At 36.2% G+C, this 12,940-nt stretch overlaps 2 protein-coding genes and 1 long non-coding RNA gene across 4 annotated transcripts in view; 2 read left to right on the top strand and 1 right to left on the bottom strand.

The window, feature by feature from the left end:
• The window catches only part of LOC139751300 (uncharacterized), a 39,221-nt gene extending 33,859 nt beyond the window's left edge, over positions 1-5,362 (top strand). The window contains exons 13-15 of the mRNA XM_071666636.1: positions 379-966; positions 1,881-2,033; positions 5,005-5,362. Coding sequence (XP_071522737.1) covers positions 379-966; positions 1,881-2,033; positions 5,005-5,133 — 870 coding nt within the window. The 3' untranslated portion in view covers positions 5,134-5,362. The remainder of the gene's footprint in view (positions 1-378; positions 967-1,880; positions 2,034-5,004) is intronic.
• A 224-nt stretch (positions 5,363-5,586) lies between these two features.
• On the bottom strand, positions 5,587-8,313 carry LOC139751302 (uncharacterized). The gene is made up of 3 exons (XR_011713324.1): positions 8,187-8,313; positions 5,989-6,052; positions 5,587-5,723 (listed from the first exon to the last, which is right to left on the bottom strand). It is a non-coding gene; the product is annotated as an uncharacterized lncRNA (long non-coding RNA).
• A 3,589-nt stretch (positions 8,314-11,902) lies between these two features.
• Larp4B (La-related protein 4B) overlaps positions 11,903-12,940 on the top strand; it is a 276,157-nt gene continuing 275,119 nt past the window's right edge. Inside the window, exon 1 of one of the 2 annotated variants that reach the window (XM_071666630.1) lies at positions 11,903-12,085. The gene's annotated coding sequence lies outside the window, so the exon portion shown is untranslated. Of the gene's footprint in view, positions 12,086-12,162; positions 12,282-12,940 lie in introns of those variants that run through there. The other variant, XM_071666631.1, reaches the window with a different exon arrangement.

The following is a 12,940-nucleotide window of genomic DNA, read 5'->3' as shown; positions in this document are numbered from 1 at the left end:
TTGAAAAACTGTTCCCTGTCAGTCTGCATTTTTTGAAGAACTGTTCACTGTTAGCATTATTAAACTGGTTAGAAACTTGAAGATAATTATCATGTCTTTTACACTTTTCCTTTTGATAATGAGGCAAATTTATGGACTCTAATCTCTTACTGTAACTGAACTCTTTAAATTTTATTCCGTCTATATTGCCTTCCTCTGTACCTTCTTTGTTTTTTGTTTCTCTAAGTGCATTGGCTAGATATAAGAAGCATATTATACTTCACTTTGTATGTGCTCTGAATGTTTTGCTAGATATCATTATCCATGTATTAAAATGTGAATCTGTGAGTAAGTGAATTGTGTGTGTACATTTTTTATAATGTTCCTGTATGGTTGCAGGTATCAAAAACAACTATTTGGCGTCGCCTTAAACGGTTAAAGCAAGATGACCCATCCAGCAACTCTTCCACAGACCCAGGAGGCACACAGAATGTTAAAATTGAGGTGGTGGAAAACATAGCAGGTGACCATTTGAATAGCTCATATGATGAAGAAATTACCATGAGGTATGCTGAAGATGGAGACTTGAGGTATGTAGAAGCAATTGCTGGTCAGAATCAGGTGGAGAAGACCCTTGACTATGGAAGTATGTCAGCAAGATATAGCACCTCAGGTAGTACAGAAAAAATTTTGCAGAGAAGAGACGAAAGTTTTCAAGACACCAAGATAAAGAACAGCAAAAGTGACACACTGGAAGTGGTTTCCCGTTCATCCTTAGCAGCCAGTGAAGGACGGGATATTGTGATTGCAACATCTCAATCATCATCCTTCATAAAAAGTGAACACCTAGGTCTCCTGACAAATGAGGGACATGTCATCCACAGTGGAGCTCCACTGACAATCACCCAGGAAGGCAAAATTACAGCAGAAACAGAAGGCTCAGGAGATGGCTCAGGAAATCCTCAGTTTGAGCTGGAGATGCCTCTTGTTAGTAACTTTTTGTATGAAAGAGTAATCTCAGATGAACTATGATTAGGAAAAGAGTGTTGCTAATAAGATGAATGTGTGGTTATTTCCTAAATATGTATAAATAAGAAAGAAGTAAGGAGAATGATCTTAAAAGTAAAGATACACTGTTGGGGAAAGGTGTAAGAATGTTAATACAGTGAGAAAAACCAAGGAAAGCAATCAGTGGAATGTGTTTTGGGAAAGTTATGTGGAGACAGCATTATAGAGCTCTGTCTTTGTAACCCAATAGGACCAGGTTTATGTTGTTTAGATTGGTATGGTGTTCTTCATTATGTGGTGTTGGAGATGATCAGGCTTTTTACATGAAAGCTTGCTAAAGATATTTTGTCCTCCCCCCAAAAAGAAAGTCAAAAAGTAGTCTTACGAAGATATGAATATGTCACATTTTCATTGGAAGGGTAAGAATGACTTATTTGGGCAACACTTATAGGGTCATTGGTGCTAGAGGAAAGGTATACATTGCACTTTTTGCATGGAGTAATGAGGTTTGGAGGAATCATTAATTATTCTTTAACTTAAACAAAATGATGATTTTTGTGAATTTGTATTAATGGTAGTATGATAACTGTTATGAAACTTTTCTTTTATTGTCACCAGTTTTCATAAAAAAAGAGGATGTGAATCATTAATATTTGTTAGATTTAAGGGGAGAAAGTATGTTAGAGTGATATTGAATGTGGAGGTAATTTTGATGCAAGTTTCAAAGTGGTAATTCAACTTTGGGGCACTACATAAAGTAGAGGTCCAACTTTTTTTTTTTTTTTTGCATGTCTAAGTACTGAATTACTGAATTACACTTTTTCATATGTACTTACTCAGATAATCTCTAAACACAACTTCATGGTATGGATGATTTTCTTTTGTTTTACCAGATGAACTTACCCAGTGGAGGATATCAGGTTGTTGGAAGTGAAATTGTGATGGGAGGCCAGCAAATGGTAGTTTTGGAACCACCAGGTTCCTCACAGCATCACCAAAACAACTCTGACCATCACCACCTTGTTGTTGCTTCCTTCAGCCAAATGGTATAGTAGCATTTGAGTTTAGTGATAAAAAGTGGTATGAGACAGAAATACTCAGTTAGGTTAGAGATTCAATTGTAACTTTTGATTTCATGGACATTCTTTGGAAAAAACTTGATGCAGCTATAGGAAATTTCAGTCAGTTTAGCTGATGGCTGAAACAGAAACTACAGCTGAAGTTGGTGAATGATTAGCATCTGCTTTTAACTACTTTTCTTTTTTTTTCATACTATTCGCTATTTCCCGCGATAGCGAGGTAGCGTTAAACATGATAACTATTACATTCATTAGAAAAGATGCTTCAAGTGTAGAAGGCTTTAAGTAATACCATGATGATATGCTGTACTCAGCTATAAGCTTCACATTTTTTCCCGGAAAAACTACAAAAGTAGAGATGCAGTTTGCAGTAGAATACAGTGTCATTAACTCTTCAGAGATTGGTCTGTACCACCACTAACTTACCACAGTCATCTATACCACCACTAACCCATCACAGTCATCTCTATCACCACCTACAGCCACCTTTTCCACCTACATCCCATCAGTCACCACCACCATTTTCATTTCACCTTATTCACCATTACTAAAAAAAAATTTAAACCATATCTACAGGTAGACTAAAGATTATACTCTGCTTTTTAGTTTGCACATAGGGCAGTATGAATATTGAAATTGAATGATTCTGCCATATATATCACATGTTAGCTACTTGAGTCTGAACTTGTACTTTTTTAATACTTGGTGGTTTTAGTCCATTTTCTGTTACATTTGTCACCAGTTTTCATAAAAAAAGAGGATGTGAATCATTAATATTTGTTATATTCAAGGGGAGAAAGTATGTTAGTGATATTGAATGTGGAGGTAATTTTGATGCAAGTTTCAAAGTGGTAATTCAACTTTGGGGCACTACATAGAGGTTCAACTTTTTTTATTCTTTTTTTTTTTTTTTTTTTTTTTGCATGTGTCTAAAGCTCATCTTGTGGTTAAAGATAGAGGGTGGCTTATATGCAAGGAGTAAGCTTTTTAGATTAAGAAATACATTTTTTCTTTGAAATAACTAATGGTAAAATTTGAGGTCAGATGCTTAGGCTGTTGAAATCATTAATTCTTGAACCTTGGACATTGTTAAGGTTATTTTTATAACTAATAGCATATTGTCTCATGAAGATGTCTTTGATTCAGTGTGTATGTAATCCTTGAGTTAATTCATTCTTGTATGATACTCCTGTTTTTACTGGGCTTAAATGTCATCATTGCCATTTAGATTGGAGCAACTTCATGTCAGAATACAAGTCACTGAGTTATCATGAAATTACCCCTTTGACATAAAGTCCTCTTTTGCTGCTATTCCAGATTCATTCACTTCATATATGTGATGCCTGTACCCTTCAGGAACTTCCTTAAGGACGTAGCCATGTAAAAGTCTCCATAACTGGTGAACTCCAGTGCTGCTTCTTAACCTTTACTGCCTCACCCTTAACAGGCCACTGGCAAAGGGCAACTCTAGGGCTGTGTTCTCAGAGGTTCCTGCCTAATGTTCTTACCATCTACTTCCACCTAATGTGTCTACCTAGTGTTTCAACACACTACTTCTACCTAATGCTGTTCTACCATTCAATATGTTTCTAAATTCATCCTTTAAAAGTTGGTCCAATTCTGGAAAACATACTGACTGTAAAAGCAAAAAGCACACCCTCAAAAGCTGGGGTTTAGGATCATTGGTTAGGAGATATGTGGTCAACTTATGTAAGGAGATATGTATCCACATGAAAGGTTATCATTTTAGAAATTGTAACAAAGAAAAGGATAAAGTTTTCAGGCATTTAAGAGATCTTCCAGTGGACAGACATAAAAGACAGAGATGCTCAGAAAATCCAAGTCACCTAGTCTGCCCTTTTCAAAAGTGGTTGATAGAAAAGAGATTGTTTAGTCCTTTGAATCAAGGCTATGTAAGAAAAGGCAAATGAGGAGAGAATTTTCCCTGACTAAGGCTCTTGTTTGAAGTACCTCACTTATTTTTTCGAAGAAGTTTAATGCAGACTTATTTAAGTATGAAGATATTTGAAATTTCATTTATTCAAAAAGGAATCTTTTGAAATACTGTAGAAACTTACTGTCAGTGTCAGTGAATGGTTTCCTGTGACCTGAAAAACAAATCATATTGTATTGTAAGGTTCCTTGCCTTCATATGAAAGGAAGTAATATTTCTAATTTGGAGTGCCTTTTAGCTTCCCTGTATCTTAGCCTTAGATTTTTCCAAAGATAACATAGCTAATGAAACTTTTCATGAAAGAGGCACTAGCCTGTATTCTCATCAGGGCAATATTTAGATTCTGAACAAATCAGACTCTGGAGCAGCATCACCATTCTGTTTTGATTTGCCAAATTTCTCAGCTTTCAGTAAATCTGAAGTGTGTTCATGCATATTTAGCACATTCTGCTCATTTTTCCATCAACTGAGTAAGATGAAGGAAATAGTGAAGAAACTTTGTCAAAGGAACTGAGCACCATAAAGTAACTGGAGCGCTTGATTAGCCCATATGCCTCTTCCAGGAATGTTGATTTGTTTCAAAGGGATATGGTTTGCATCAAAACAGTTTAAATTTACAATTCTCTGTTGTTTTGTTTGTTCTAGATTTCTTGAATTCTTTATATTCTCTAAAATTAAAGAAATTTAACTGATTACCCTTTTCAATTTTTCTATAGAGATTATTTGATATAACTGAAATATAAGCCTCTTTGGCTTGACCTTCAAAACTAGTATGTAATGGCATGTCATTTAAATATGTGCAGAATTATTTGTTGAAAGGTGTCTCTATCTTTGTTTCCCTGTTAAAGCTTAATCTTTTCCAATATGGTCAATAAAAAGATTCATTGATGTCAGTTTTTCTTCTGGCACAGAAGTCTTTTCTTTTCATACACAATATTAGAAAAATATCAACAAAATTCTCTTATCTTTTTATAATCTTTACAGGAAGGACTAGATGATCTGTCAAAAGTGGAAAGAAAAGTTAGTGTAGAGAATGTAGAAGCTCGAACGCAGCAAGTGGCAGAGACTGGACAATCAAATTCAAATACACGGACCTCCGAAAATCTCTCATAGTTAAGAATCCTCAAGTGTAATGATGTACAAATCCATGAAGTGTTGTAAACATCAGGATGTATCAGACCAGACTTCATATTATGTAAAGTATAATATGGATAATGATGTATGGTACACTCACCTTCTTACGCTGTACAAGCTACACTTAAGTACTCTGTATAAACTATGTAGAGATTTACATACAGCTTATCTGTTACATGCTATGATAATAAATTGCCAAGGGTGAAAATGCAATTTTTATCCCATTTCCTTTAATGGACATTGAAAAGGTGCAACACATGCCTATATCTTCTGGACAGAAGACAAAATAGACTTCACTAGTGGGAAGTCACATTATCAAACAAACTTGTAACATCTTCCTTAAACAACTCTGTATTGAGTACTTATCAGTCATGTCTACTGTTAATACGAATTCATTATTCCTTAAGGTAATATCCCTTTGGCAATAGACTGCCTTAATGAAGGTAAAACAATTGCTACCTCTTCATTTGGATATGTCTTTACCCAAGGTGCAAATGCCATCAGTGGAGAAGCATGCAGCAGTGCTTGTTGAGTCATAATTGTATGTATGTGCTCAGTCACTGTCATGCCTGTTGGGGGGGAAGGGGTGATCTGTGAGAACAGACTGCTACTGTGAAGTATGGAAAAGATTTTTGTTCTGTCTTGGGGGTTGGTGGTTATCTTTGGTGAGGTTTAGATGTGAGGGGTCTAGGGCTGTTGTAAAGTATTGGGTACCAGGTATACTGAAGTAAGATTGTACTGGGAATATTTTTGCTTCATTGTGCTGGTTACTTCATGAAATAATAGCCTAGCATTCAAAAGTAACAGAAGAGACTTGACAAGTTGTACTATTACCTTTATATTGGCTTGATCCAGCACTGAGTGGGCAGAGAGGTGTGTATGACATGTCTGACAGCTCCTGACAAGAGTGGAAGATGTAAACACAGTGTCTTATTAAGGGGGAACAGGCCTTAGCATCAGATATTTGGGAATACCTGAAAATGAGAAAAAAATTGTCCTAACATTATCCCAGGGTCTAATAGCCTGGTAGGCAATGAAAATGAGATCTAACTATCTATAGATTATCTTAGGGCCTTTGATTAAGCCAAGCCCAATGGTTTGGAGGATTCTGAAAATGAGGTTTGACATTCCAGATTATGATTATCATTGCCTTTATGATTTCCTCTCCTTGTGGGGTCTTGATTTGCCACCTAACCTATTTGGTCAAAATAAACAATTTTCAAGGGTCTTATGTCCCCAAGTATTTCTTCTTTTGCCATGGCATTCCTCATTTGTAATTTATAACAATTACAAATGTCCAGAGACACATTGGTCATAATTAGACAGTACAAATTATTCCATTTCAGTTACACTGTAGTCATTTCATCTTCTTGCTTATTGTAAGGTATGAGCATGATGAGTCTCCTCTTTTCTCTTGCTTTCAAACGATATTTGAGGGGCTTCACTATTTTGTAGTGAAGAGTTTTTGTCATAAACTAAGATGTTCCAATTCAGGTAAAATTATACTTCTGTATTATTAGGAGAAACAAGTAACTCTGCAATTCTGTAGATAATTTTTTCCAGAAAGTGTCAAAGTTCCCCACTGCTTGGAAATAGTTTCTGCATCCCTGATGCTAGGTCTCATTCTAATTAGCAGTTTTCTTCTTTCTGCTTGTCTAAGTCTTATTGGGCACTTGACATCAACACATAATGAAAGGTTTAATCAGAAATTGGTAGCACTGCTGCAGCAGTGTTGTGGTAGAACACCAGCTCCTAGTTATATTGAATTAATGAAGTCAGCACTGTAGTTCAGAAGTGATACCTTTGGTAGGTATGTTTTAGTGTTCAGTGTAGTGGTAATATAGTGATAATAATGCATGAAAGTTTGCATTCTAATGTATTTTTGTCAGCTATGATATGCAACATAATGGCCTGGAATTTTTTTCCTATGAATTCACAGAAGGCATCATTAAGTTTTCAGCTTTATTGTTGTGACTTATTCATTACATTCACTTGTGCATGATTTTATGGGTCATTTGTAACTACAAGTGATTCAGGTGTTATTATTCATAGCTTCGTTTTGCTGTTGCAAGGACAATTTTTCCCCTTTGTAAATTTTATTAATAATTATTCTCCAGACATTTATAAACAGGTATTCTGCTTAGAATACATCAAAATGTGCCACAGTCTCATTACTGATAATCTTGCGTCAATGAGATATACCGTAACTTTACCCTTTAAATCAGTAAGTACTGTATATCATTCCATGAAACATAACTTTGCTATGATGTATATTTTCTAGATGACCTGATTTCTTATTCGTAATTGCTTTTGTCTTAGCAAGGCGGTGTCAGGAACAAACGAATAATGGCCTCATTTACACATCCTAGCTGTTATGAGTAAGATATGGAAACCAGAACCCTTTGCATTATTAAAAGAAAATGTACCAAAACCTTAGAAAAGGATTTGTGTTCTTGTGTATCCTATTACGATAAGAGGTTTCTAACATACATTGTACTTGCTGTATATTGTAGAAGAAAAGAATAGTGGTACACATGCTTCAGGTTGAAAACACCGATGATCATATTTCTCCACTAATATGTATATCTTTTACTCTTTTATTATTATCATTATTATTATTTTCATTATTGTTATTCAACTTTAGTGACCCGTACAGTGCTGACGTTGTGCTCTACGTGAACGGTAAAATAGGCTTCCATTAGGTCAGAGGGTTCTCCACAACTCCCCCCCGTGTGTGCCCACTGACGATGGTATTGTCGAACGTGACTTATCGCTCACTGAGTTTTTACCATCCATGCACGTAATGAAATCAAGAAGGGTTAGTCCTTTATTCAATACTCACTATGAAAAAAACTGATCATCCTGTCTTGCTTCATGTTCATTGTATGTTGTTATGGAGATAAAACTTTGACAATATAGATCCGTGAAATTGACCGTGTTTAATTTTTATTACAATTTGAGAAATCAATTTACGCACCCCTTCCTCCACCCAACAAATACCGGGTACATGCTTGCCTGTCCTTTACACAAACCTGTTTGGGTCTGGTCGTCGGGCTATGTGTGTCTGGCTGGCTGTTTAACAACTCAACATGATTAAACTCCCCAGATATGTTCACACTTTCTCGGCCATGTTGTCGAACCCCACGCTCCCCCAGTCCGTCCTTAGATGATTCTCCTTCCCTTATCGTATCTGGTTAAAGGTCTTTTATCAGGCTGGGTTGTGCGGTGTAATCTGATAGCTGTAATCTGTCAATAGGCAGCAGGTTTTTCATTTCGTGTCCTCTCCATTTGTGTTTCCGAAGAATAATGATGGTGGCTTCCTGTCCTCTCCGTACCCGGAAGTATAATAACTGGTTGATAAGAAGAAAAGGCCGGGGTATTGTCGTATGTCGTGGAAGATGCTGAAGACGGAGCCTCAATAAAAGCCAAGATAATCGTAGCCTATTAACTCCATGGCGGCCTCCAGTAATGCCCTATTAAGTACTTCTATATTTAATGGACTTCTACAGATATAACTAACTTATACACATATCCCTCGATCCTGTTGCCTGATTTAGTGGAAGAAATAACACAAATAATGAAAATAGGTACCGGACGTATTGTAATTCTTATTTACAAAACACTGAAGAATACATCCAATTAATACCTAAAGCCAAATTACGGATGAAAACATCAGCTACACCTACAGCGACTGCAGTTCTAATCTCTTATTTCTTGGATTTCCCACAGGTTCGTGAGGCAAGGTTACAGCTTGTCTAGCTCTCTTGAAGGACAACAGACACCGTCACTCGACAGTAAATATATATATATATATATATATATATATATATATATATATATATATATATATATATATATATATTTTATTCAAAGTGTATGATTTCTCTCCGGTACTGACTTTAACAAATGTGGATGTGACACTTCATTGTTTTATGCATTGGAAATCTTCCTTTGGTAAATGATTTCTGGGAAAAAGCAGTTTGAGGACAATCTCCCCCATGCATTACCCACCTCCCGCCTCCCGCTCATTGGTTTTTCCTCTCGGCAATCGTCACAGGAACTTCCGACCTCCCTCACATTTACACTTTTAATTCTTTATATATATATATATATATATATATATATATATATATATATATATATATATATATATATATATATATATATATTTATATATATATATATATATATATATATATATATATATATATATATATATATATATATATATATATATATATATATCACACGCAACGGAACGAACGTTAATGATGACCTAAGTAAGCCTTTAATCTGCTTCAATCCTAATGTGAAACGTCATCACACTTGCCTTGTACCGTCATGCTAAAGATATCGCATATGTGTAAGTACTAATTGTGATTACACTTTGCCTTAAAAGAAGTGGGTTTAACACTCGTGTTAACCCCGTCTCTTGACCTTGTATCGGTACCGTGTCTTTACCGAGAACAGGTTCAGGCCAGCCACTGGAGTGCTCACACAGCCTCGTCTGCCTCAAGCACTGACAAACAATAACATCCATCTCAGTTAAGCTGTTTTGGCCTATTAACTACCGGGGCCACCAAGGTCGTCAGCTTCAATACATTCTTCAGATGTCAAAGATAATTCCAAAACCTTATAAACATGTGATCTCTATATACGTGGCACCTGTCTCCATCTCGCTACACATCTCGCTTCCTCCCAGGTTAGTCGAGCTGTAAAGGCATATTACGAACTCAAGATAATGATGAAAAGCTCAGAATAAGAGTAGTATGTGCGAATACATTGTATCTTAAGGATCTTAGTGTTTTATGAGTCATTTGAGTTTTAGATTATATCACTAACATATCGAACTCTCACAACACTAACTATAGCTCTTAAAATAAGTTCGATGATTATATTTGAAGGGAATTATGGTATTTGATAACAAAATAATAGCTGTAATTAAAAGTTTTATTCGGTGAAACAAATTAACATGCTTTTTCAAAATAGGAAATTCCGTTATCTTAATTGTATGTCTATTTTGGAAGTGACGACACGAACGAGGTTCTTTCATCGGTAATTAACGTCAATCAGGCCTTTAACGAGTGACTTAAAGGTTAAGATAACTGAAAGATATCATAAATCTTCATTAGCATCAAATTTATTGTGTACAGTACTGCTCAAGAGAGGTTGGCTGCCCCGTCGTCGTCCGCCTGGGATTCGCTTCTTTTGTCTCCAAAATTCACGTAATTTCCAGTGAAATAATTGGCTTTTAATACGCAAGATCATTGAAGATGTACCTTATTCTCTTGATGATTTTTCTTTTGTACAATCTCAAAAAAATTGAGTCTCTTTTTTTAAAGCACATGTAATTTTATTGGTTTATTGCTGATTTACATGCGAATGGATACCACAAAAGATTTACATCCGCAAGACTTACTTTCATGCATATCATTTATACTAAGATAAAAAAAAAAAGGAGAATAGTTGAATAGAATTGTGTTCACGTTAAATCTAACCAAAGTGAAGGGAAAGAGCAGCAGCTCCCTGCAGGATGACTGGTTTCATCTGTTATACATGATTTTCACACTTTCTTCAGTAGAGGTATGCTTCCCAAACTGACCAGGGTTTGAAGACATTATCTGCAGGAGTGATCAGACTCCCAGCTATAGAATGACAAGCCATTGATGTCAGGAGAGGCGTCAAAGTAGTTCCATTTCCCACAATACATACCCTGCGCTGAAAAAGGGAAGCATTGCAAGTCGACGTTGTGTAACATGCAGCTCTGCGGAAGCAATGCGCCTGTTTTTATTATAGTCTTCTTAGACCTGCAGCTCATTGTGAGGTTTTAGTTTGATTCCTTTTGACTACAGCCATTACAAAACTATTCAGCGTGGTCTCTGTTACATGCATGTTCGTCAGTGAAAGAAACGATTTCTTGTTACCGTTAATGGTAATTCAAGGAGAATAATTGTGTTACTTCGTAGAAATACTCTTACATGATTTACTAAGATATGGTGTTGCCCCAGCCTTATGTTCATCGTTAACGTTGAAATAACTTTTTAACAAATCAGTCTAAAGAAAACGGTTAACGACAGTGGGAGTTTACATTACCTAATGGTATTGCTAAGCATATTTTCAGATCAATACACTCACATGGAAGGATTTCTGATAATCTTTTACATGTGTCCCACTTCCTTTGCTAGAAAGATAATTAGTCTCGCATAAGACTCTCATTAATCAATATATATAGATTTATAACCCATGCAACTGAGGAGTGCGATTGCAGTTGTTATATAATATCCGAAAGGCTAAGTGTGCGCTTGAACAAAGCACTGACCGTTTTCTCTAACAATATTCTGATATGTGATTTTCACCAATAGAATTAAGTAGATATTACTTACAAAGTTAGCAAACGTAATGAATAATTATCCTTTTTGGATAACTCTACATTCAGAACGGTAGGTACTTTGTCACCCTCATTAATATTTCAAACAATTTGTTCCCGCCCAAATTGTTACATGTTGTCGTCTGCAATTGTTGCGCCAATCAGCTGATATCCGCCACCAGCAAGTCATGATCCTTTACCACCATCTTGACTGATTCCACTGTTTCCTTCATCATTTCACGATTAAGGAAAAAAAATCATTTTTAACGAAAGTAACGTTGAGTTATATAGCTTTTGTTGGGAAATAAACGAGAGAAAAACATCGTAGATCTAGTTTGTTTAGCGGAGAGCGACGAGTGTTTTGTTGCGAGTCTACCACGTTCCTTCCTAAGTGAGAACCACGTTGGTTTGTGGTACCGGCCTCCTTAAATTTACAGTGGCGGCTGGCCTGCTCTAGTGAGTGTAAGGCGGACAGAGTACTGCCCCGTTCAGAGCCGAAATAGTGTAGATTCACTTGGAACACGTATTTCGCTGAGTCATAGTCAACTGTCATCGCGAATTTGGGTGAGTTGGAAAGGTCATGATAGGTGTTGACCCGTTGCTGGTGTGGTTACCTGGTCGAGTGGTTAGATGTGGTGGTTACACTGTTAGCTTTAAGACTGTTGGCTTTCGCTCATCACCCCGCAGCTTCTTCTCCACATTCCGTAGACTTTTTTGAGGTTAATTGCGATTGGAGGGAGCCAGCGAGTGTCGCAGTGATGTAAGTAGTAATTTGATGGTTCGCAGCCATGGTGAGGAGGGGCGGGCCTCGGCCAGGTTTACGCCTCGAATTTTGTACACTGTAGCATCTCTAGCACATTTTTAATAGTTGTGGGTAAAGAAACTATGGCTGTTATGTGAATATATTGTATTAGAGATAGTGTAAATAAATGTGTCATGCTGGGAGTTGGTAATATTACATAGCCTTATATATATATATATATATATATATATATATATATATATATATATATATATATATATATATATTTGTAATATGAACTCTTAATAGAATGGTGCATTAGATCAGATGCTATGCATTATGATTAGTTCATGTATCACAAGGGTGGAATAAGAATTGTATTACCTTGAAACAGGTATGATAATTTGGATGTAAAGGGCGTAAGCCATGGTTGATATCACGTTGGTAGTGACATCCAGGGGATTAATGTATTAATAGATATGTTACTTTATTTCATGGGAACAAAGTGGGGAGGGTCATGAAGATCAGGAATATTTTGGGTTGATTCCCCCCCTCCCCCCTAAGTATTTCCATGTTAGGTTATAGTGTACAAACATACGTTAGCATAGCATAGATCTAAGGATTTTTGTGGATTAGTGAACTTAAAAATTAGGTGATGTAAAATTGAATGGAACTTA

The sequence above is a fragment of the Panulirus ornatus genome, chromosome 11 (genome assembly GCF_036320965.1).
Source record: "Panulirus ornatus isolate Po-2019 chromosome 11, ASM3632096v1, whole genome shotgun sequence".
Lineage (NCBI taxonomy): Eukaryota > Metazoa > Arthropoda > Malacostraca > Decapoda > Palinuridae > Panulirus > Panulirus ornatus.
The sequence above is the reverse complement of the archived record's forward strand: the minus strand, read 5'-3'. Positions and strand labels throughout refer to the sequence as shown.